At 40.0% G+C, this 25,911-nt stretch overlaps 1 protein-coding gene across 2 annotated transcripts in view; it reads right to left on the bottom strand.

Moving 5' to 3' along the window:
* LOC121875341 (glutamate-gated chloride channel-like) overlaps positions 1-25,700 on the bottom strand; it is a 48,218-nt gene extending 22,518 nt beyond the window's left edge. For both annotated transcript variants that reach the window (XM_042379870.1, XM_042379860.1), the window contains exons 1-2: positions 25,580-25,700; positions 5,821-5,891 (exon numbers count right to left, since the gene is read on the bottom strand). In XM_042379870.1, the coding sequence (XP_042235804.1) occupies positions 5,821-5,871 (51 nt within the window). In that variant the 5' untranslated portion in view covers positions 5,872-5,891; positions 25,580-25,700. The remainder of the gene's footprint in view (positions 1-5,820; positions 5,892-25,579) is intronic.
* Positions 25,701-25,911: the final 211 nt, after the last annotated feature.

Here is a 25,911-nt window from a genome sequence, read left to right as displayed (position 1 = left end):
TAAACAAATTAAATTACGGTTTATGACGTCATAAAGGTTGGTAGGGGGTAAACTTACCTTTAAATGATTCAGGTAAGGTAATTAACATCCTCAGCGTCCTGGTGTTGATTTTAACATTAACCGAAGTGTTTGTTAAATATCTGTTCATAATACAGTGTTGTTAAAGCAAGATGGCGGGTGATATGTTATAAGCTGTTTGTGTTAAAATCAGCCTTTGTTAGTTATTTTTACCTTTTATTATTATTATTATTATTATTATTATTATTAGTCAGCAAAGGAAAAGTGACTGATAGACTGACACATATAACTCACCATGACTGACTTACTGACTCATATATGACTGACTGACTGACTGACTGACTGACTGAATGAATGACTGACATGTCTCACCATAACTGTATAAATGACTCACCATAACTGACTGATATGACATACCATAATTCACTGACTGACTCGTATATGACTCACATTGATTGACAGGTCTGACTCAAGTGACTCACCATGATTTACTGCATGACAAGGGACTGACCATAACTGATTTCCGACTCACTATAACTGACTGATATTGACTCACCAAGAATAACAGACTGACTCAATAGTGACACACACCAGAAAAAACTGAATGACTAAAAATATTACCTACCAAAACTGACTTAAATCATCTGACTCACCAAGAATATGACTGACTCAAAAGTGACTCACCATATTATAGTCATCAATCTTGCTAATTGACCGTAGCATCAGGTTGACATTAACTATAGTCGGCTGATCATCTATATATGTGAAGAAGAAAAAAAACCCTATTAACTGAGCGAAAAAATGAAAATATATACCTGTAAAAATATATACCTGAACGAAACTTAATGAAAATATATACCTGTTAAAATACTCTGAACGAAGCTTAATGAAAATATATACCTGTTAAAATACTCTGAACGAAGCTTAATGAAAATATATACCTGAACGAAATTTAATGAATAAACTAAACGAAATAAAAAAAATAGAGAAAACATCAATAGAAAAACATCTCAATAAACTTATATAAAACGAAACATTATGAAAAACATATGAACCTTAAAAAAAATATACTGAAATAATACCAGTTAACAAACACCAAACAAACAACAACAACAACAACAGTGGACTATCTTACAGCACAGAATACCTTATTAAGTAATGATGAGACTGGATGGACCGCTTCTGTCTTTAGTAATACATTTATATAAAAAATAAATGTATATATATGAAGAAAAAACCCGATATATACTATAAAAACCGGGATATGGTCAGAATAAACCGGGATATGGTCAGAATAAACCGGGATATGGTCAGAAAAAACCCGGGATATGATTAGATAAAACCGGGATATGGTCAGAATAAACCGGGATATGATCAGATAAGCCGGGACATGATAAAAAAAACCGGGATATGATTAGATAAAACCGGGATATGGTCAGAATAAACCGGGATATGGTCAAAACAACCGGGAAATGATCAAAACAAAAACAAAACAATAGGATAATGGGATAATTTCTTAACTTTAAAGAAAAGGTAAATTATTGCCAGAAAAACGTGTAGGTAAATAAAGTAATATTTTATGAGTTATTAATGACCCGCAGGAGTTGGTAATACTGCTGGTAAATTATAAACAAGATAGAAGGAAGGAAATGAGGGAGAGAAGGAAGGAAATGAGGGAGAGAAGGAAGGAAATGAGGGATAGAAGGAAGGAAATGAGGGAGAGAAGGAAGGAAATGAGGGAGAGAAGGAAGGAAATGAGGGATAGAAGGAAGGAAATGAGGGATAGAATGAAGGAAATGAGGGATAGAAGGAAGGAAATGAGGGATAGAAGGAAGGAAATGAGGGAGAGAAGGAAGGAACTAGAGGATAGAAGGAAGGAAAAAAGGGATAGAAGGAAGGAAATAAATAATTGAAAGAAAGAAATAAAGGATAGAAGGATGGAAATAAGGAATAAAGGATATAAATAAAGCGATGGAAATACACAACTGAGTAGAACAGAAGAAAATAGGTGGTTATATAAGGGATGGTGTACGATGTGTCTATATCATAGGTGTATAATACTGTATATACGACGATAAAGCGTGTACACGACTATCTGGTGTACACGGTGTTAGTCTGATGTACACGGTGTTAGATTTGGTATACACGGTGTTAGTCCGGTGTACACGGTGTTAGATTTGGTATACACGGTGTTAGATCTGGTATACACGGTGTTAGTCCGGTGTACACGGTGTTAGATCTGGTATACACGGTGTTAGATTTGGTATACACGGTGTTAGTCCGGTGTACACGGTGTTAGATTTGGTATACACGGTGTTAGATCTGGTATACACGGTGTTAGTCCGGTGTACACGGTGTTAGATCTGGTATACACGGTGTTAGATTTGGTATACACGGTGTTAGATTTGGTATACACGGTGTTAGATTTGGTATACACGGTGTTAGATTCGGTATACACGGTGTTAGATTTGGTATACACGGTGTTAGATCTGGTATACACGGTTCGGTTTGCTGTGTTAAGTATAGACATACACTATATACACACACCACACCCTAATGATCCACATATACACAGAACACACACCCAGCATACACTGTCACGCCACATCATACAGTGTAGAAACCCAGGCATACATAAATGACATACACATTACCAGGACGAGTTATACACAATGCATACACAGTGTAGTCCGGTGTATCTAACATATACAGTTTGTCATACACGCCTAGCATACAAGTGGAGTGTATGGACAGAGGGTTGTGTATAATATTATATCAGAGTAAACACAACTATTGTAAATGAATAATACAAAAATATATAATAACAATTATCACAACAACAACAACAACAGCAACTACTATTACTACTACCAAGATAATAATAATAATAATAATAATAATAATAATAATAATAATAATAATAATAATAATAATAATAATAATAATAATAATAATAAATACTATATAAGGAAACACAAGAAAACAAAACAATAAAGATTAAAGAGAAGAGAAGAGAAGAGAAGAGAAGAGAAGAGAAATAAAATAAAATAAAAGATGTATTGATGTAATGTGAAATAAAATCACTGGACCAACGTTTAATCAATGAAAGATAAATTGGCAACACTGCATGACCTCACAACTGTTGCTGTCTGTTGATCGTACCGTTAACAGGGGCCGTATATATGTTAGTACGGCTTAACCTAAATGTAATACAACCCATTCAGGAAAACCGTTCAATTATCTCCAATTATTTTTGCTCCAAACGACTAGTCTTACATCCGTTATTAATAAAAAAAATATTAAATAAAAATGAAATGGCAATGTTGCATACAGTGATGACCTCATAAATGCCTCACACAACGATAAATCGCTGAGTCATCCAAAGTTGTTGACACGGTATGTAATCTGCCGTAATTTTTGACAGCTGAATCTAACAAAAAAAATGACAATCGTAACTTTTTTGTTCATATAATTAAAACCAAATTTCACGTTAATATATATAGAACATAATGTGTTAGTATTATATATTACCTATTATATAAACTAACAGTTAGGCCAATATGTTATCCTATAATGCCACAGTGAGAGAGGAGTTATGGGCTATATATCTGAGTAGTGGCAAATTATTTTTATTTTTTTCATGTTTATCACCAAAAATGTTAATTGGAATTTAACATTTGTGGGGATAATTAATAGATGGTGATATTGAATAGTTTTACCTGGTGTTGAAAATAGTTTATGAAAGGTAATTATATTTAAGACCGTCCGTACCCTGATATTCTAGTTAACTTAAAATTACTATTAACATAATGTGTATTTAGTATGTTTATCTATTCTCCTGATGGTCTATTCAATATAGGTGATATATTGTTGTTGTTGTTATTATTATTATTTACACGACTATGGTTTTCAAGTAGGAATGGAATAAACTGCCAACTCTCCGCCTCCTTGCCCGCCTCGGTTAATAATTAATGTTTTTGTTTGTTACATAGCGGCGATGAAGTGATTAATTTATTTATTTTTTTCAGCCACAATAGATTAGTGACGTGTACGGTATTGTGTTATACTGTGGTGGGTGTTATCTGTCCCGCCCGGAAACATTGAAGGAAGTATACTTTTTTGGGTGGATTAAATAATGCCTATCTGTCTATCTGTATGCATGAATGTATGTTTGAATGTTCTTCCATCAACCATCACCTCAACCCAACCCAGCCCAGCCAAACCTAACCAACCCAACGTAACCTAACCTAACCCAACCCAACCCAACCCAACCCAACCCAACCCAACCCAACCTAACCTCATAGAGACTGTAAACAATTAGGTTAGTTTCTTGGACAAAGTTAACACCTAGAGTACTATAACTAACCCAGCTGAGTACGATACCAACTTCCACCATCCCATGAGTATGATAATTTAACTCTAAGATGGCTATCGTACTCAAGGGGTTAAATCATCGTACTCATGGGGTTAAGTCATCGTACTCAAGGGGTTAAGTCATCGTACTTGGGAACTATCTCAAGTCTTCTGAATGAGGAAGAAGAATGATTTAAGAGCTAAACCACGAATAAAAAAACAAACCAACAAACAAAAACAAACAAGTAACCTACCCTTAAGAGGACAAACTCACAATTATTGAATAACTAAGATTGACGGACCAGGATTATGACATCAAGCTTAATATAATATGTCAACAAATCGTAGCTCCCCCCCTCCTTACACCCGTCCTGAGCTCTGATTTGTTACTCGAGACTCCCCCAATACCATCTCGACCAATAGCAAGCTTTGTATTTGTAAATCGGAAAATATATAAATCTGTTTATATTAATTTTAATTTATATATATACTCAGATTTTATATTATTTGTTAGTGGGAATATAATATTTTGATACGATAAATAATTCATTAATTTTGACTCTCGTAAGAATAGCAACAAAACTGACATTAAATTGTTATAAAATTGTAAATAACTGGTATAAAAACTGGCAAAACTCGGTATAAAAATTGGCAAAAACATTAACAAATAATTAGCATAAAAATTGGTATTAAAATTGGCATAGAAATTTGTTTACCTAAAAAATGGTAACTATTAACAAAAATGATCGAATGTCAACAATTATTTGGCGTTTGTGAATAATGAATGACTTTGTCTTATTCAAATTACCACATCATTTTACATTAAGAATTATATTACAGTAAATTACCTCACTCAATCCATTTAACCCCATTATAATAGATTTAAATCACCAACCAATTACTCCCAATTACCGTCATTGAAGCGAGAGAGAGAGAGTTTTGTAACAGCGGTACTAATAAGAGAAAAGAAAAGAAAAAATCAGAGAAAGAGAAAAAATAAGAAAAAAAATTGAGAAAATAAAAACAGAAAAAAATTAGAGAGAAAAACAAACATTAATCACAATCTTATGAATCCAAAACATTAACCTCACTAAACAAGCAAGAATCATTATCCACAAGGTAAATAAAATTAACCATACCATTACTAAACAAACAAACTACCATTAACCACATATTTAACCAAACTACAAAAACATACAGACAGACATACAAATATATACATAGAAAAATACACAATACACAATAATGCAGACTATGTATACATATATATTAATACTATACAATAATAATAATGTATGCATGGTTAAAGTTGCAGAGGTTTCGGTTAGGTTAGGTTAAGGCTGTACAGGTTCATGTTAGGTTAGGTTAGGTTAGGCTGTGGTCAGGTCATGTTAGGTTAGGTCAGGGTAGGTTAGGTTAGGTTAGGGTGAGTCTTAACCCCCGCCTTACCATCTTGACATCATCTATTGTCTGTATGCTTCTGAACATCATATTTATCATCACTATTGTAGGTTCGTCGACTGTGAGGGGAAGACAGACAAGAAATATATGGTTAGGGAAGTAACTTAACATGTTAGAATATAGGGGTTAACAAATATGGTATATCTTACACCTGTTGGGGGGTAATTTAACATGTTAAGAGTTGATGGGTTAACACATGAGAATCTGTGGGTTAATACAATTGATATATCTTACACCTGATAGGGTTAATACATCATGTTATAATCTCTGGGTTTAACAAATCTGCGAGGGACAAATTAACATGTTAGAATCTTTGGGTTAACATACCTGGTATATCTTACACCTGTTAGTGGTATAATTAATATGTTAGATTACCTGAGTTAATACACCTGTTACGGGCTAATTTACCATGCTACAATCTCTAGTATGTCTTGAACATGTTAGGTGCTTATTTAACATGTTAGAATCTCTGGATTAAACTCCAATTTGAACCCAGTGTAAACTAGCATACCTTATACCTGTTGGGGCTAATTTAACAAGTTAGAATATTTATCAAAACACCTTCATCGAGCCAAAATAACATGTTAATATATCGTGGTTAAAATATCTGGTAAGGATAAATTAAACCCAGAAACAGGTAATTAAACCACAGGTAGACGGTTTAGGGAAAAAAAGGACTTTGAGTGGTAGAATGTCCGGATTCTGAAGGGGGAAGAAAGTTATTAAATACGAGGAAGGAAATTAGTCGGTGAGGAAAACAAGTCGGGTTTTAAAGTACTAGATGAAGGACATTCACTCCAAAGGCAGAAACTCCGCTGTTAGGAAGAAAGTCTGGATGGAAGGAAGGATTAATTAAAGAAAAAACTCAGCATTTGGGCAGAAAGTCGGGCATAAACTCATCTGTTGGAAGAAGGTCTGGATGAAGGGAATGATTCATTAGACAAAATCTCAGCATTTGGGCAGAAAGTCAAGGCATAAACTCCTGTTGGGAAAAAAGTTTGGAAGGAAAGATTTTCACGAGACAAAAACTAATCATTTGGGCAGAAAGTCGGGGGCATAAAAATCCTCTGTTGGGAAAAAAATTTGGATGGACGGAAAGATTCACTAGACAAAAACTTAGCACCTAGGCAGAAAGTCGGGGCATAAACTCCTCTGTTGGGAAGAAAGTCTGACTATACTGTGTCTAAAAATCCCAGAGTCACTTTCAAACATTAATAACCAAACCAACCAAACTAATCCAGGTTATGGGAGCAGGTAGTTAAACACGGCAGGATAACACCGTAGACTTTTATATATAATATTTTTAACTATTTAGGTTATTTCATATTATTTTCATCATCTTTTGTTTTATTATATATTACAAAAAAAAATCCCTGTACCTTCATATACGGAATCATTATATCAACAAATTCAACAAAAATCATATATTTCCTTGTATTAAAGAAATCTGCCTATAAACACCTACATTATTTAGAAATAACTAAAAATTCCCATTATATAAACACAATATAGACATCGATCAACTCAAATTATATAGATCTTAGGTATATTATATAGATCTTAGGTATATTATATAGATCTTAGGTACATTATATAGAACTTAGGTATATTATATAGAACTTAGGTATATAGACACAAGACAATCTGACTACGGTATATCTATATAACGTAGTTTTATGGGAGGTAACAAGGGGCTTCTGGTTTGTAAACTATGTGATGTAAATGTGAAGTGGGTGGAGAGGGGAGTTATGAGGGGGAGGAGGGGGATAATGAGAGGGGGATTTGAGGGGAATAGGGAGAGAGGGAGGGAGGGAAGTGTTTGATGATGAGAGGGGAGGAAGTGAGGAGGGAAGAGAAATATGGTGGTTTATGAGAGGGGAGGAAGGAAGGAAGGAAGGAAGGAGAGAGGGGAAGAGTTGGATAATGAGAGGGAGAGGGAAAGAGAGAATTGGCTAGTGGGGAGAGGTGAGAGGAAAAGAAATGGATGAGGAAAAATGGGAGAAAAGGATGAGGAGGAGGAAAGAGGGATAAAGAAAGGTGAGGAGGAGGGAAGAAAGGGAGATAGAGAGTAAGGAAGGGAGGAAGAAAGGGAAAAGGAAAGGAGTATATTCTCGAGGGTATTAATCATTGAACGAGAGAGAGAGAGAGAGAGAGAGAGAGAGAGAGAGAGAGAGAGAGAGAGGTAAGTTATGAATTATTCTTGGCTGTACGATGACGAGATGTGTGTGTGTGTGTGGGAGGAGGGAGGCGAGCGAGGTCACACACATACAACGATATTACAGGCAAATAACACACACACACACACACACACACACACACACACACACACACACACACACACACACACACAGTATTACCATCAAGTAAATATTACATATATTTTAACTTCTTATTCAAGGTGTGTGTATGTGTATGCATGTATGTATGTATGTATGTATGAAAGTTTGGTGTACATATTTGTGGTGAATATTTGCATTTTAATATTATGTTACGTTAAAGAAAAACACATTGAGTTTTATTTGTGTTATTGTTGGTGTACTGATGAGTGTGTGTGTGTGTATGTGTGTGTGTGTGTGTGTGTGTGTGTGTGTGTGTGTGTGTGTGTGTGTGTGTATGTGTGTGTGTACAGACTATACACAGCAGACCGTGTATGCATCCGGTTGACGTATTGCGGTGTCGTGAGGGCCTGTGTCTGTCTGAACGTCTGTATGTACGTCTGCGCATGTATGTATGTATGTATGTATGTATGTATGTATTGGGTCTCATTTATACTATACATATCGCAGATATATCCACACAACCTCACAACAGACAGACAGACAGACAGACAGAGACAGACACAGACACAGACAGACAGACAGACAGACAAAGACAAACAAACAGACAGACAGACACAGACAGACAGACAGAGACAGAGACAGACTACAGACAGACAGACAGACAGACACAGACAGACAGACAGAGTATATTACAGACATACAGACAGACAGACAGACAAAGACAGACAAAGACAACAAACAGACAGACAGACACAGACAGACAGACAGAGACAGACACAGACAAAGACAAACAAACAGACAGACAGACACAGACAGACAGACAGAGACAGACACAGACACAGACAGACAGACAGACAGACACAGACAGACAGACAGACACAGACACAGACAGACAGACAGACAGACAGACACACCTCTCTCTCTCTCTCTCTTCACTTCACAGACTTCTTGAATTAAGGCGAATACTTTTTTTCCACACAATTTCGTAACAAGATCGCCAGGTGACGGTACTTGGAAACTCACTAATTAGGGTACCAAAACGACTAATTGGCTCGTTAGTCACCTTAATGACTCTTGTAACAATAATTTAATGCCTTTTCACCTGCTAATGAGTAATTGCTCACTTTCTGTAGGTAATTAAGGTAACCCTACTATCACCTTCTGCTGTTGACAGGTAGGTGCGAATATATTGCACATACATACATACATACATACATACATACATACATACATACATACACACAGTCATAAACAACATTTACATAATATTAACTCAACAGTGTCGTAAAAACCAAGAATTTTATACAGATGAAATATACAATTTTTTTTCCGCACAACGTAATACAGATTAGGATGTAAATATTCACTCAGAAACATAAACACATTAAGTAAACACACATTGCCAGACATTATACACATATTACACATTTGACACACACACACACACTTGTTCCTACATAATGCTAGTCTAACCATTGAGTAAAAACTCACACATAGTTTTTTCATCTCTTGTTTATGTGTGTGTGTGTGTGTGTGTGTGTGTGTGTGTGTGTGTAGGTGTGTGTGTGACCTAATCTAGCTTCCCTTGTCTCCACACACACACACACACACACACACGAACCTTCTACCCCATAACCGTTCTCTCTCTCTCTCTCTCTCTCTCTTACTGTTCCACAACAATCATCATATAGTTTTTCCTGTTCACCAGTGTCACGGTACTATCTCACCCTTCCTACCTCTCCTCCTCCCTCCCTCCTCCCTCTCTCTCTCCTCTCAATCCCCTCCGTCTCACTTCCCTGCCCCTTCTCCTCCCTCACAGACTCCACCTCATGATAAAGAAGAAAGGAGTTGTGTGTGTGTGTGTGTGTGTGTGTGTGTGTGTGTGTGTGTGTGTGTGTGTGTGTGTGTGTGATGGTAGGGTGGAATAATCTATTTGTCTGGGTGTCTCTTTTCTTTCTATCTCCATCTGTCAATCCATCCATCCTCTCTCTATCTCTCTCTCCCTACACATATTTCATCTCCTATATATTTATCCGTTTTCTCCTACATACTTCTCCCCACCCCACTGGCAATCCCCTTCCCTCTTCTCCCCCCACTCCCTCCCTGGCCTAAAGACAACAACAACAATAAACAATAACAACAATAACATCCGGACAAAAACACCATCGTTCCAACATTGAGTTAAAATATGAATATGTAAATTTTAATCACAAAGATATGGAGATTTATTGTCTGTGTCTGTGTCTGTGTCTGTGTCTGTGTCTGTGTGTGTGTGTGTGTGTGTATATGTGTGTGTATGACTATATATGTGTGTGTATACGTACGTGTGTGTCGGCGGATGTGTGTATATGTGTACGTTATTAGTGTGTGTGTATATGTGTACGTTATTAGTGTGTGTGTATATGTGTACGTTATTAGTGTGTGTGCATCTAAACTTCCATGTTGTCATGTTTTTCCTCCAGTATGAACGAGGTATTGTCTGGGTTGACGACGTTGTATATTATATGGAAAAAAAAAATATTCACTACAGCCGTCGACTATGTATGTGACCTTAGACTGTTATTGTTTCTGTGTCAGGGTTATGGTGGGCTGGTGGTGGGTTATGGTGGGCTGGTGGTGGGTTATGGTGGGCTGGTGGTGGGTTGCGGTGGGCTGATGGTGGGTTATGGTGGGCCTGGTGGTGGGGTTGCGCGGGCCTGGTGGGTGGGGTTGGCGGTGGGCCTGGTGGTGGGGTTATGGTGGGCCAGTGGTGGCTGGTGGGCTGGTGGTGGGTTATGGTGGGCCTGGTGGTGGGTTAGGGGAGTTTATGGGTGTCTGGTCGTGTGTGTTGAGGGGAGAGGGGAGAAGTAGGGGGAGGGAGGAGGGGGAGGGAGAGCAGGAGAGGTCAGATGTCTTTACGATAACGTCGACATTTCGTTCTTACCTCTGTCTGTCTGTGTGTCTGTGTGTCTGTCTGTCTGTGTGTCTGTGTCTGTCTGTAGCCGTTTGTGTGTGTGAGCGTTTCTGTTTCTGTCTGAGCGTATTTGTCTGTCTGTCTGTCTATAGCCGATTGTCTGTCTGTCTGCGAGAGTTTCTGTCCCTACCTGAGCGTGTTTGTCTGTCTGTCTGTTTGTAATTAAGACAAGGAACTAAAGTCAGGTCGATACTGGTGTTGGTGATAAAGGTCAACGATTCTTTCTTTATCCGAGGCAACAACAACAACAACAACAACAACAACAACAACCCCCCAAAACAAACAAACAAACAAACAAAACAATAATAACAACAAAAAACAACAACAACAAAAAACTACACCGGCAACAAAAAAACAAACAAAATACAAATAAATAAAAGTCAAGCTAAACTTTTCCCCTCATCCTATTTCTGGCCTTCCTCCTCCTCTTCCTCCTCCCCCAAACACCACAAGGTCTTCACGTTCGCTAACAACAAAGAAAACCCTCGCTTCCTCTGACGCTTCCCAGACTACGAAACCAACTGTACTAAAGGTTTCTGAAATGGGGGTGGGTGGGTGTGGGAGTGAGGGGTGCCACTTTCATCATGTGCGTACGTGAGGGTCATTTGCTGGGAGGGGAGGTGGGGGGGTGAGAGGTGGGGGGGTGAGGGGGGGGAGGTGGAGAGGGTGGGGGGTGAGAGGGGGGAGGTGAGAGGGGGGGGGGAGGTGAGAGGGTAGGGTATTGTGGAGTGGTAAATATAAGGGCGATAGTTATTGTATGGCTGCCGAGAGAGTAGGGGGAGGTGGGGAGTAGGAGGGAGGTGGGGGAGTAGGGGAGGTGGGAGTAGGAGGAGGTGGGGGAGTAGGAGGAGGTGGGGGAGAGGGGGAGGATGAGTGAGGGAGGAAGAAGAGGCAGGAGGATGACTAAGAGGAGGAGGAGGAGGAGAAGGAAGAGGAGGAAGAGACGATGACAGTAGTTATATTGCAACGTCATGATTATAGTAGTAGTAGTAGTAGTAGTAGTAGTAGTAGTAGTAGTAGTAGTAGCCTCTATTTAATGGACTATATAGGGGAGGGAATTCCGTTATATGGAGGTTTCACTGTAGTAGTAGCAAGCAGTGATATAGGTACTCCCAGCAGTGATGACAGGTACTCCCAGCAGTGATGACAGGTACTCCCAGCAGTGATGACAGGTACTCCCAGCAGTGATGACAGGTATTAACCGAGAGAGGGAGAGGCTGGCAACAATGGCTCGGTGTATGTGGTGGCAACACTGTTTGGTTCAGTCATCTCTCACCGACAGGGGGTAAAAGGAACCCTAAATTGAATATCACTCCATAGCTGGCCAACCTCATCCAAAATATAACTATTACTTTCTTTTTTTTTTTAGCTTTCCAATATCCACATGTCAACAAATCCCAACAGGGTAGAACGCCGATGGAAATGTGTATTTTTCCCTTAAAAATACTAAAAAAAAAGTAAAAAAAAAAGAAGTGATTATCTCTCTATAGCAGGCCAATTGTATCCAAAATAAAAGCAAATCTTTTCTTTGTTTTCCAATACCCACATGTCAACGTTAATATGGTAGATTAAAGATAGATGAAAATACATATAGAAAATGAGAAACCTTTCTATAAAAAAGTAATATTCATGCACTGTGGTCCAACTCTAACTCAATATAGATATTTCTAAACTTTCCAATTTCCATATGACAAAAAAATAGTAATAGGAATGAATTGAATAGAAATGTAACGTGTGTAAAAATGGGGTACCTTCCCTAAGAAATATGAAAAATTACCATAAACTTGAATAGCTCTTCCCAACCCTGTCAAAAAAAACCAAAAACATTAACCATTCTTATATATACAGTATATATGTAAAAAATACTAACAGGTGTACAGTATATATAAAAAAAATGAGGTCCCCTTCCACAAAAATACCAAAATTTACATAACCCAACAGTGGAGGTCAGACTAACGAAAATATAACTATTTTACTTTTGTTCACTTATTTTTCTTCACCTTTCAATAACCACATGTCAAAAACTTTTAACTGGATTGAATATAGATGAATATGTATATAGAAAATGGGGTACCTTCCTACAAAGAAATAAAAACGTCGAAAACTAAATAACTGTAGTGTAGAATAGTCTAACCCAAATAAAATTCCTTTGTTTTTTTTAACTTTCTAAAGTCCAAATGTTAAAAAGATTTAACTTAGGTCGAATTGAGAGGAAAATGCATCTAAAAATGGGGTACCTTTCCACAAAAAATAAAATTACAATAAAACAAACTGAATATATATCTCCATTGCCAACAAACCGTATCCCAATTGTAACTTTTTTTTCTCTTGTAAACTTTCCAAAAGCTACTGTTAGAAAATAAAGAAAATGGGGATGGGAGGGTAACTTTCCATAATAAATAAATATCATTAATAATAGTCTACTATGGTTCATCTTTACCTCAATATAATTTTTTTTAAAGATTCTAATTATCCACAAAAAGTAAGAGATATATAGAAGAAAAAACTGAAAATTATAAAATAAATAAAAGCTAAATATCTGTCTCTTGTTTAGCCACCCACACGCCCATAGCCACCCACACGCCCATAGCCACCCACGCCCATAACTTACCACGTCCATAACTGCTGTCCACGTACTTACAAGATCCGGTGTGTGTGTGTGTGTGTGTGTGTGTGTGTGTTAAATAAAACAATTGTCTCAAGTCTCCAATATCTACTTATAAAAATATTACCACAAGAAAACAACCTTTATGGGAAATAAAAAATAAATTCGATACCTTTCCTTAAAACAAAAACAAACACAAATAAATACACACTGAAACAACAAAAAAACCCTATAACACACAAATAAAACAAAAACAAACAAAATTAAACCCCAAAAAACAACAAAACACAATAAAAAACAGACACTTTAAAAACAACAACCAACAAACACCCCCCCCTGACTGATGCTCCTTACACAGTGGGTTGAGTCCTTCCCAAATAGATCTTTTTGTCCAAACACTTTACAATCAATTACAAATTTCACTTCTGACAGAGAGAGAGACAGAGTGACAGTTTCTACACATCTGTCACACCATCCCTCCCTGTCTCCCCCCTCCCCCCTCCCCCACACCCCCATCAAGCTCCCACAGGTGTAGCAAATCCATTTTTGACCTGACATGACCTACAGGGAGTGTCAGGGGTCAGGCGACACGACCGCTCATATATAAACACTCTTGAGGGAGGGGGAGGAAGGGGGGAGGGGGGGAGGGGGAGGGAGGGAAGGGGAAGGTGGGAAAGGGAGATGGGAAGAAGGACGGGAAGTGGGAGGGGGAATGTGGTCATCTAGGTGCCTCATCCGGTGTTGAATGTCTTAAACTAACCTTTACCTCAAGTTTCACACGGACTGAGACCCTCCTACCACACCCCCCCCCTCCCTCTGTGGTAACAATTCGGGGTCACTGTGTAAATATATTTTTCTCCGCAATATTTCGTTTTCTTGGCCTTTTGGAGACTTTTTTGGAGACTTTTTGAGGAGACTTTTTTAGATACTTTTTTGAGACTTTTTGGAGACTTTTTGAGGAGACTTTTTGAGACATATTTTGGAGACTTTTGGAGACAGTTAATATAATTTGTTCTCCAGAATCATTCACGTGGATTAATCTCCCCTTTGTCGTATTGAGACTCTATACATTGTTCCTTTTTCTATACAAGTCACATAGCTTAAACACCACCGCCATCATACCACCACATATTACACTACCACAATCACCCATCATCACCACCACCACCACCACCACCATCATCTACCACAACCACCATCACCTACCACCATCCAGCACCACCACCTACTACCACACCAGGTCAGGAAGAGACAACGATTTCACACGGATTTAGCGGAGGAGGGAAATGAGAATTCCAATTACGACAAGTCATTCCTGAAGGCGTGTACAGCACCCTCCCCCGACATTCATCCCAACATTCACTTCAAACATTCGTCTCCAACATTCACCTCCAACATTTATTCCAAACATTCACTTCCAACATTAACCGTAACATTCACCCACAACATTTAATCATACATTCATCCCTAACATTCGTCTCCAGTATTCACCTTCAACATTCACTCCAAACGTTCATCCCCAACATTCACTCTAACATACATCCCAAACATTCACCTCCAACATTCACTCCAAACATTCATCCCTAACATTCGTCTCCAGTATTCACCTCCAACATTCACTCCAAACGTTCATCCCAAACATTCACTCCAAACATTCATCCCAAACATTCACCTCCAACATTCACGAACACAATATCAACTCAGTAGACCCTCCCACACCGCCAACAGAAGGACACCTTTTCACCAATCGAGATCTTCAAACCCTCCCACGTGCACTCCTCCAGGACAGACCTTTGTTATGCTGGACTCCCTCTATAATTCCTTCTCAAGTCAGACCTAAACAACGCAGCCTCTTCACCCAACAGATAGTTAACAATTTACAATACGTGGTGATTCTTGATTTAACGATTGTTAGTTCATCTTATTATTATTGTTTTAATTATCCTAAATGTAGTTTAATAATTTCTAATCTCTAGTCTTTGAAATTAACAAGTTAATCTTTTCATTTCCTCTAAATTGTTTTGACGGTACACTGACCAACACTGAAGAAACACAACAGTAGCGATCACCACAGAAACACTGAGAGAAAATTGCCCCAGCAAAGTGAATTACCTCTAACAAGTGTTCATTGGGAGGCAAACTGACTGAAATTACGGACATATCGAGACCCAGCAATGCATCAGTTGTTTAAGTTAGGTTTTAAATGATGCCCCGTGTGTGTGTGTGTGTGTGTGTGTGTGTGTGTGTGTGTGTGTGTGTGTGTGTAATTAATTCAGTATTAGGTGCCGGTTATCCATGATGATGCTGATAACTAATAAGAAAAAGGGAAAACACGACATTAAATGATTTTGCGGAATGAAGAAAGTGAGTAACGTAATGACAATATAGTGTGGGAGGAAGGAGGGGAAAGGAGGAGGGATGGAAGGAGGGGGGAAGGAAGAGGGGGGAAGAGGATGTTGGGGAGGGGGTTACAATCAGTTGGCGGTCTCCAATATAAGAAAACTGCTCGGGGGGGGGAGGGGGTGGGAGTGGGGGTGGGGTGAGGGGAGATGGGAGGAGGAGAGATGGGGAGGGAGGGGGTTTAACATCGATTTAATAGGATTCTGGAGAAGGAGAGAGAGAGAGAGAGAGAGAGAGAGAGAGAGAGAGAGAGAGAGAGAGAGAGAGAGAGAGAGAGAGAGAGAGAGGCGATGTGAAATATTGTGTGCTCGACTTGAAATAAATATCCTCTCCCACCTCTCCCTCCTCTAACTCCCTCCCCCCTTCATCATCCCACCTTCTCTTCTCCCTCCCTTCTTCTCCCACCTCCTCCCCCTTCTCCACCCTCTCTCCCCCTCTTCTCCCCTTCTCCTTTCTCTCCCCTCCCCACGCGATGTCTCGGTATCACACTTGCACTCTATTATTCAACGTTGCATTATTTCCACTCCGCTCTTTCGTCTAGCCTCCTGTTTCTCTGTCTGTCTGTCTGTCTGTCTGTGTCTGTGTCTGTCTGTCTGTCTGTGTCTCTGTCTATACTGTGTCTGTCCGTCTGTGTCTGTCTGTCTGTCTGTGTCTGTCTGTCTCTGTCTGTCTGTCTGTCTGTCGTGTCTGTGTCTCTGGGTTCGTCTGTCTGTCTGTCTTCGTGTCTCTGTGTCTGTGTCTGTCTGTCTCTGTCTGTCTGTATCTGTCTGTCTGTCTGTCTGTCCTTATGTCTTATAAGCCCTTCGCCAGCCCCAGAGACCTGTTATGTGTACCTGTCTGGGGTGTAAGGGGGAGGGGGTAAGGGGAGGTGGTGAGGGGGTGTGGAGAGTATGAGGGAGGGGTAAGGAGTGAAGGGAGGAGAAAGAGTGTGTAAGGGAGGATAAGGGAGGGTGGAGTGTCTTATTATAGTATAGGAGGTAATGTTTTGAGAGAGAGAGAGAGAGAGAGAGAGAGAGAGAGGAGAGAGAGAGAGAGAGAGAGAGAGAGAGAGAGAGAGAGAGAGAGTTAACTTCCCCTATAAGTGCCGCCTCCTGCCCCCCCCCCCACCCCCACCACGACAATGTTTACCTGCTTTATGACGTCACGGTCGTCCCCCTCCACGGTTGGCTGAGCCTTCTGGAGATTTATGAGTTTCTTAACGCTGATTGGATGTAGCCTTAATATGCGATAACCAATGAGAAAAAAAAGTCAACGTGATAGAGATGATGTTTTGGTGGTTGTTGTTGTTGTTGTTGTTGTTGTTTGTGTAGTTGTTGTGGTTGTGTTATTGTTTTTGTACATGTTGTTGTTGTTATTATTGTTGTTGTTATTGTTGTTGTTGTCTTTACCCTTCTCACCCCTTCCTTACCTTGGTTCTCCCTGACCCGAAGATTAGACACCCTAGCTTAAATCACCTGATAATTAAACACCCTAATATTAACCTAACCAAACGCTAACCTTACCAAACCTAATCTAACCAAACGCTAACATAACCTTACCTAACGCAACCAAACCAAATGCTACCGTAATCTAACCTAATAATAACCAAACCTAACCAAATCTAATATCCCCCAGGTATATCATTAGTGTTGAATCATCAGGTGAAATAAACCTCTGGGGGGGGAGGGGAGGGGAGGGGAGGGGAGGGGGGAGGGGGAGAGGGAGCTAATCTTCAGGTAATTCTCGTGTGTATGTCCGTGTGTGTGTGTGATGTCCGTGTGTGTATGTGATGTCCGTGTGTGTATGTGATGTCCGTGTGTGTGTGTGTGTGTGTGTGTGTGTGTGTGTAAACTTCTTAAAATATAAAAAAGGGATCCTAACCCAGAGGCAGACGGTCATGTTCGCTATATTCGGCGTGATGGAAGTGTGTGTTTTATGGCCAACATTTTGTACACAGGCGTGATGGTCGTCGTGGGAACCATTTGTTTAACTTAATATAAGGAGAACGAGACTCAATCATTCTGCCGGGGAGGAGGGGGGAGGGGAGGGGGGGGGCTTTTATATTTCCCCAGTACCACCCACTCTGTCTGTCTGATTGTCTATATTTTTTGTCTGTCTGTAAGTCTGTCTTTTTTGTCTATAGGTTTGACTGTTTGTCTCTTTGTGTGTCTTTGTAAGTCTGTCTATTCTCTCTCTCTCTCTCTCTCTCTCTCTCTCTCTCTCATTACCTTACTATATGGCTCAATGAATCCCTTTTGATTTACTCACACACACACACACACACACACACACACACACACACACACACATTATATAACTTTGGGTATTTATCAATCAACAAAAATTAACACGAATAAATCACATCTACCCATTATAGAACCAACGCCCATTAAAACAACAAACCCCACCATTAACAAACACCAACTGAGTGTTTGTTATTATCGGTAACTCACAAACACAATATAAAATAAAACAAGTAAATTTTATCTCACATTATCGGTCTCGTCCTAAATATTTAATACTTGGAATATACTCGTTTCTCTCGGGTCAAGTACATGCTGTATAACCTTCTTTATCTGCCCTCCCTGACACGGGTAACCATCTCCTGCAATCGCTATGGTGATATCTTAGTCGGGGAAGATACTTGGTTCTTGTCTGGGCCACCCGGGGGTCAGTGGTCAATAGTAATACCAAGGTGAACAATCAAGTAATATAAATGTGTGTAAAGTTTCAGGTCTTTAACTTCCTCTGTTTTGTAGTTATGACCGGAACAGACGAACACACACAGAGACAAGTCCTTTTTTTTATTGATAGATGTGAAGGTGTGATCAATTTCACTTTACTCGGCCAGGCCTTTCTTAAACTATCGAACGGTCAAGGGAGTTAGGTCACACAGGCCATAACTCTGTCAAATAAAGTATGATATTATTGATAAGTGAACTTGACTTAGATACTGATGATATGATGACGTGTGTAAGATTATATTTCGCTCAGTAAAGTCTTTTATAAGTTACTGAAAGGACAAGAAATTCGGTGCAGAGGGATGGCCAAATAAGTTCTAAGTTAAAGGGGACATAACTCAAGTATATTGGATTATAAATTATTGATAATCAGACACGACCTAGATATTGATGACATAAAACTGTGTACTAGAATTGATTATGATCAGTAAATTCTTTCATAAGTTATTGAAAGACCAAAACAATTAGTACAAATGAATGGGCAATAAAAATATGTCAAACAGACCATAGGTGAAGTAAATAAAGTTGACTATATTGATTACCAAACTCGACCAAAATAGTGATGACATAAAGCAGTGTATCAGAGTTCATGTGAAGCCTCTCCTTAGTTACTGAATGGAAACGACACATTGTACAGATGGAAGGGCAAAGTTTCAAGTCAATCTGGCCATAACTCTGGGACATGAAGTGGAGAAATGCTGACTACTGAACTTGACCAAGATATTGAAGGTAAGAAGATGTCCACTAAATTTCACTTCAATCAGCAACTTCTTTCACGAGTTACTAAACAGAAACGATATATTGTTCTGACAGAGGAGCAAATTTATCAGTTCAAGAGCCATAACTCTGGTAAATATATACAGATAATGTTGAGTATTGAAAGGGATCTAGAAGTTCAATAGATTAAGTCGTATACCAAGTTTGGCTTGGATCCATAAAGTATATCAGAAGTTATTGAATGGACACGACATTCTGTATAAAGGAATGAGCTAATTTCTCACCAAATCAATGGCCGTAACTCAGGTAAACACAGAACACTGAAAACCATCTTGATAGGTCGAGATTCTTTCAAGTTATTAAGTGAAGTCGACACTACAAGCATACATACAATACATACATACATACATACATACATACATACATACATACATACATACATGAGGGGAAAGCACTATACGGATCAATCCCTCTTATCATATAATCATGACTGTGGGTGAGGCTGATCCCTCTCTCTCCCCTCTGAAGCCCTCCCACCCTCATGCCCTTCCTTCACTCCCTTTCCACCATCTCTCTATTCTTTCCTCTCTCTCTCCCTTTTCTCCCTCTCTCTCCCCTCCGTGGCAAGGACGGAACAAGACTACTAGATCAACGTTAATGAAGTGAACAAATGGAGAGAGAGAGAGAGAGAGAGAGAGAGAGAGAGAGGAAGGGAAGGATGGATATATGAAAGAAAGAAAGAAAGAAAGAAGGAAAGAAGAAAAGAAAAAATATAAATTAATAATAAACCAAAAGAAGGAGACGAAGGAATGAATGAAGGAAGGAGAACATGAATGAAGGCAGGAAGGAGAAAATGAATGAATAAATGAAGAACTGAAGGAAGAAGAAATATAGGGAAGAAGGAAGGAACAAAGGGAAAATATGAATGAATAGAATAATGAAGGTAATTACGGAAGAAGGGAAAGAAGGAAGGAAGGAAGGAAGGAAGGAAGGAAGGAAGGAAGGATAAGACGTGTGTACCCTGATGAGGTGTGGGCCCTCAGATTATAGGATCTGTGTGCTGTAATCATGGGGCCTGGAACTATAATCATGGGGCCAGGGAGCTATTATCATGGGGCCAGGGAGCTATTATCATGGTGCCTGAAAGCTATAATCATGGGGCCTGGGAGCTATAATCATGAGGTCTGGAAGCTATAATTAGAGAGGGGTCTTGAAGCTATAATCATGGGGTCTGGGAGCTATGGGGCCTGGAAGCTATAATCATGGGGTTCGAAGCCATAATCATGGGGCCTGGAAGCTATAACTATGAAATAGGGAGCTATTATCATGGGGCCTGAAGCTATAATCATGGGGGTCTGAAGTTACAATCATGGGGTCTTGAAGCTATAATCATGGGGTCTGGGAGCTACAGTCATGGGGGCATAGAAACTCCCATAATGGTATTTGACATCTCTCTCTACCCCCCCCCACTCTGCAGTATTAGACTATAGGGAATCTTTCATGGAGGAGGAAGGAATCATGGGGGGGGACTTATAGCTCATTACCCCACATCCATGAGAGGGGGAGGTAATGTCTCTTCAAGTTTGGGGGTGATGAATGACCCAGGGGAGGGAGGGGAAGGGAGGGGAGGGGAGTGGGGAGGGAGGGGAGATAGAAGGAGGGAAGGGAGATGGGAAGGGTAGAGAAGGAGGGAGTCAGCGGAAAAAGGAGGGTGGGATGGGGGCGTGAATGCAAGATAAATGAATGATGGAAAGGAATTGTTGGAGGAAGGGGATGAGTGACGCAGTGGAGGGAGAGTGGAGAGAGAGTGGAGGGAGAGTGGAGGGAGAGTGGAGGGCTGTGAGAGGTCAAGGAGGGTAGAAGCGACGCATTAGAGAGTGGAAGAGGGAGGGAGGGAGAGGAGAGAGTAAGAGAAAGAGGAGGAGGAGGAGATAGAGATAAAGGGGAAGGTGTAAATGGTGGAAGAGAGAGAGAGAGAGAGAGAGAGAGAGAGAGAGAGAGAGAGAGAGAGAGAGAGAGAGAGAGAGAGAGAGAGAGAGAGAGAGAGAGAGAGAGAGAGAGAGAGCTCCCATTACACTGATTAACTTCTGATTTCATTTCTTCTGTTCTCCCCTCCCTCCTGGATGGTGATTGGCCAGTCTCTCACCATTAACAACCCTTCATCCCAATCAAACCTGTAAATGACACAATATTCATTTACTTACTTACAATTATATTATTTACGACGTAGGATGTAAATATTCTAACTATATTTACATAGTTTCTTTTACAATCAGGAAATATTTTGAGCTGTAAAAAATCCCCCTCCCCCCCCCACGGCCACTGATTTACATGGGAGGATTTACAAGGATTGGAATGATTAAAATGATGCCTTTTGGCGCATATATTATTATATTGTTTAATATGCCATTAATATTATTGACACACACACACACACACACACACATTATAGACACACACACACACACACTGTTTAACTACTACCATTAACAGGAGACCGTCACCATTTTACTTAATTCTGCTGTGAGGAGTGAGTGGAGGAGTGGGGAGGAGTGGGGAGTGAGCAAGGAATGTTTTGAGGAGTGGAGGAGGAGAAGCGAGAATGTTTTGAGTGAGTGATTGAGTAAGGAATGTTTTGAGTGAGTGAGTGAGTGAGTAAGGAATGTTTTGAGTGAGTGAGTGAGTGACCATTACAGTAAAATTCTCAAAATGCTGAACCAAAAAATTCCCAACATTTAAAATGGAAAATTCCCTTTAAATTATTGATAAAGGTGTGTGAAATAAACAAAGAATCGACCATGTTTAAAGGGACGGAGAGGCAACAGTCAACATAACAGTTAAGACAACAGTCAACACAACAGTCAACACAACAGTCAACACAACACAGTCAACACAACAGTCAACACAATAGTCAACACAACAGTCAACACAACCAGTTGAGTATCGCCCTGGACGCTACGCTAGTCTCGCATTTGACAAGGAAATTACCGGCAATATCTCTTCAGGAGGACCGATGCACCCTGGAAGGAGAGAGAGAGAGAGAGAGAGAGAGAGAGAGAGAGGGAGAGAGAGAGAGAGAGAGAGAGAGAGAGAGAGAGAGAGAGAGAGAGAGAGAGAGAGAGTTACATCTCTTTAGTGCTGCTATGACACTGGCTGCTTCCTTGACAGCATCTCTGCTAACGTTTGACAGTATCTTGGCCAAGAATGGACAGTCTCTCGACCAAGGCTTGACATTTGCCAAGAAAACGAAATTGATACACACACACACACACACACACACACACACACACACACACACACACACACACACACACACACACAGACAGACACTGTGCTCCCTCGTATGATACATAACAAAGGATAATAAACAGAGAAGTGAAGGATATCCCTGCCTAGGGTCCTGGTGGCCAGCCTTGACTAGTGGGGGTGAGGGGGAGTTAATTAGCCTGGGCCGCACTGCAGGGCCAAGGAGTGTCAGGGAATGCCAGAGAGTACCAAGGAAGGCCAGGGAGTACAAGGGGGTAGACAGTGCCTAGGGTAAGGGGTGCCAGGGGTAGACAGTGCCAGAGAGGGCCATGGAATTAATCTCAGGGAATGGAAAGACAACTTCGTTACGTGGGTGTGGCCCGAGTCACTCACCTGCCCCTATCACCTGCTCTCTCTCTCTCTCTCTCTCTCTCTCTCAAGTCACCCCGGATGTTCCCTTATTGATAGATGAAGGTTTGGTTGTGTGTGTGTGTGTGTGTGATACCACCATCCCTGTGTACTGTGAAACACGGACGCATGTACTTAATGTCTCTTGTACCCAACACTACTGTTCTGTACCAGGGCGCCTCACACGGTCTGGACGATATGTTGTGGTCATTATTTTTATTATAGACAACAGTCACCACACACACGTTTAATATCGCGGACAGTCACCACGAGAGTGTCGGGTCATGAAGCTGGTGTAGCTTTAATCTTGGCTTTTACTTTAGAAGAAAAACGTAATGAACGGAAGCGGTGGTGAAGGAGTGGTTTACTAAGTGACAGAAATACACTCATACAAATCTGCTGAATGAGACAAAAGTTGCGGAACCTGTAATCTTCACTACTAATTCAAGCTGCATCTTCTAACTTTTTTTGAGAATAACGAACAACTTGTCATAAGCGGCATTTTTCTTTACTTTGTTCATATAATCTTTTAATGTAACTTCCCATAATATTGGTAATTCATTATATGTTCGATTAAACCGTAACGACACATCCCGAGCGTCACGTTTTGTTTGGTAGGTGACACAGCCAGACCAGCAGTAGGCCTACTTGTGTACTCCATGACGCCAGTCGCTATGTTGGACCAATATTGACAATATTAGCCTCACGGTCAATACTTATTGACAAAATTAAATTTTTTTTGAAACTCATCAATCGAGATTCCATCAATATTTTGTATTGTCAATACCTTCAATATCAACCTCACATAGTCAAATATATTGTCAATAAACACTGACTTTGTGAGGCGCCCTTAAGACACATACATGTACTCTTAGTTCCACCACACACACACACACACACACACACACACACACACAGACACACACACACACACACACACACACACACACACACACACACACACACACACACGACTAATCCTCCCTCAGCCAAAAATAAAATGGATGTTGAAGGAACTTATACGACACTACTTATAATTCTAAGTTCATAAGTGTAATTGATGTTATAACTTTCCATACTAAAGTATTGACTAAATTAAAAGTATCCAGCACAGAAGTCTTCAAATACCCGAAGTCACGAACAATATACACACCAATTAAGACATACTTACACATATGTATAACACAACTGTACAATGAGTAACACACCTGTAAAGTAATAATACACACCTGTATATTGAGTCATGTACGCCTCAATTGCGTACACAGAATAAGTGCTGTGGATTTTAACTGGTGTACACGGATTAGTTGGTGTACACAAATTAGTTGTATACACATATATTAGGTATAGATAGATTAGTTGGTGTACACATAAGGTGGTGCACACAAATCAGTTGTGTACACATATAGTTGGTGTACACATTAGTTGGTGTCCACATTAGTAGGTGTACACATTATTTGATGTACACATTAGTAAGGTGTACACATAAGCTGGAATACACTTATTAGTTGGTGTACACATATTAGTTAGTGTACACATTTTAGTTGATGTACACATATTAGTAGATGTACACATAGTAGTAGGTGTACACATTTAATTAGTATACTGTAAAAATATCAAATAACAGGTACTAAAGAACAGTTTATTCTTACTGGTGTGTACACAACTCACCCCCATTACCTGTGTACACAACTCACCCCCATTACCTGTGTACACAACTCACCCCCATTACCTGTGTACACAACTCACCCCCATTACCTGTGCACACAACAAGAGGGAGCCACACAATAGCCAGTAATTATATATTCATAAACTATATTCCTTATCTTATACAGTACACCTGTCCTCACCTGTCGTATATAAAGACAACAAATAAATACTGATATATGACATAGTTAATACACTGAAGAATAAGTTATATACATATACTTAAAGAATTAAATGGGGATAATTTTTCAGGGATATATGAAGGTATATATTATTATATATTTCACACGTATATATATGTGAGGTATAAGAGACGTATATACTGTATGTGGTCATCATCAAGGGAGGGAAGAGGAGGAAAAATATCCCTGACTCAGTGATAAAAATCTTCCTTTGAAAATGTAGAAACGCTTCATATCCCTCTACCTAAACAAACACTACGCATGCGCTGGCTGTGTTCTCCTCCTCCCCCTCTTCTTCTTCCTCTCTCCTCCTCTTACTACTCTTCTTTCCCTTCCTTTTCCTATCCTAGAGTGTAAACAAACTCAATACGCATACGCAGAAACACCCACTCCTTGTTGTTCACCACCTGAGCAACAATGTGAACAAAAGGAGGAGGAGGAGGAGGAGGAGGAGGAGGAGGAGGAGGAGGAGGAGGAGGAGGAGGAGGAGGAGGAGGAGGAGGAAGAGAGGAAGAGAGGAAGACACTCACCTGTTCCGTTGACACCTGAAGGCCTAATTCGCTTGTCGTAATGACTCTTCTGGAACAGCTCATCTAGTATGTCCTTCTCCTTCTCTCGGTAGTTAAGCTGAGGTCCAAGAGGCTTTTCAAACCCCTGTGTGGTGAGAGAAGAAGGGGGGGAGAAGGTGGGCTTAGTCTCTCTTCAAACTGGTCGGGGGAGGGGTGCTTTTCTCTCTGTCTGTCTGTGTCTTTTACAACTATTTACATTTTGGTTTTGTTCTCTCTCTCTCCCTCTCAGTTCTCTCAATCATTCCCTCTCACTCTCTCCTCCCCCTAACGCTACTCTCCCCTCTCACTTCCTT

Source organism: Homarus americanus, unplaced genomic scaffold (genome assembly GCF_018991925.1).
Source record: "Homarus americanus isolate GMGI-L3 unplaced genomic scaffold, GMGI_Hamer_2.0 scaffold9110, whole genome shotgun sequence".
NCBI lineage: Eukaryota > Metazoa > Arthropoda > Malacostraca > Decapoda > Nephropidae > Homarus > Homarus americanus.
The sequence above is the reverse complement of the archived record's forward strand: the minus strand, read 5'-3'. Positions and strand labels throughout refer to the sequence as shown.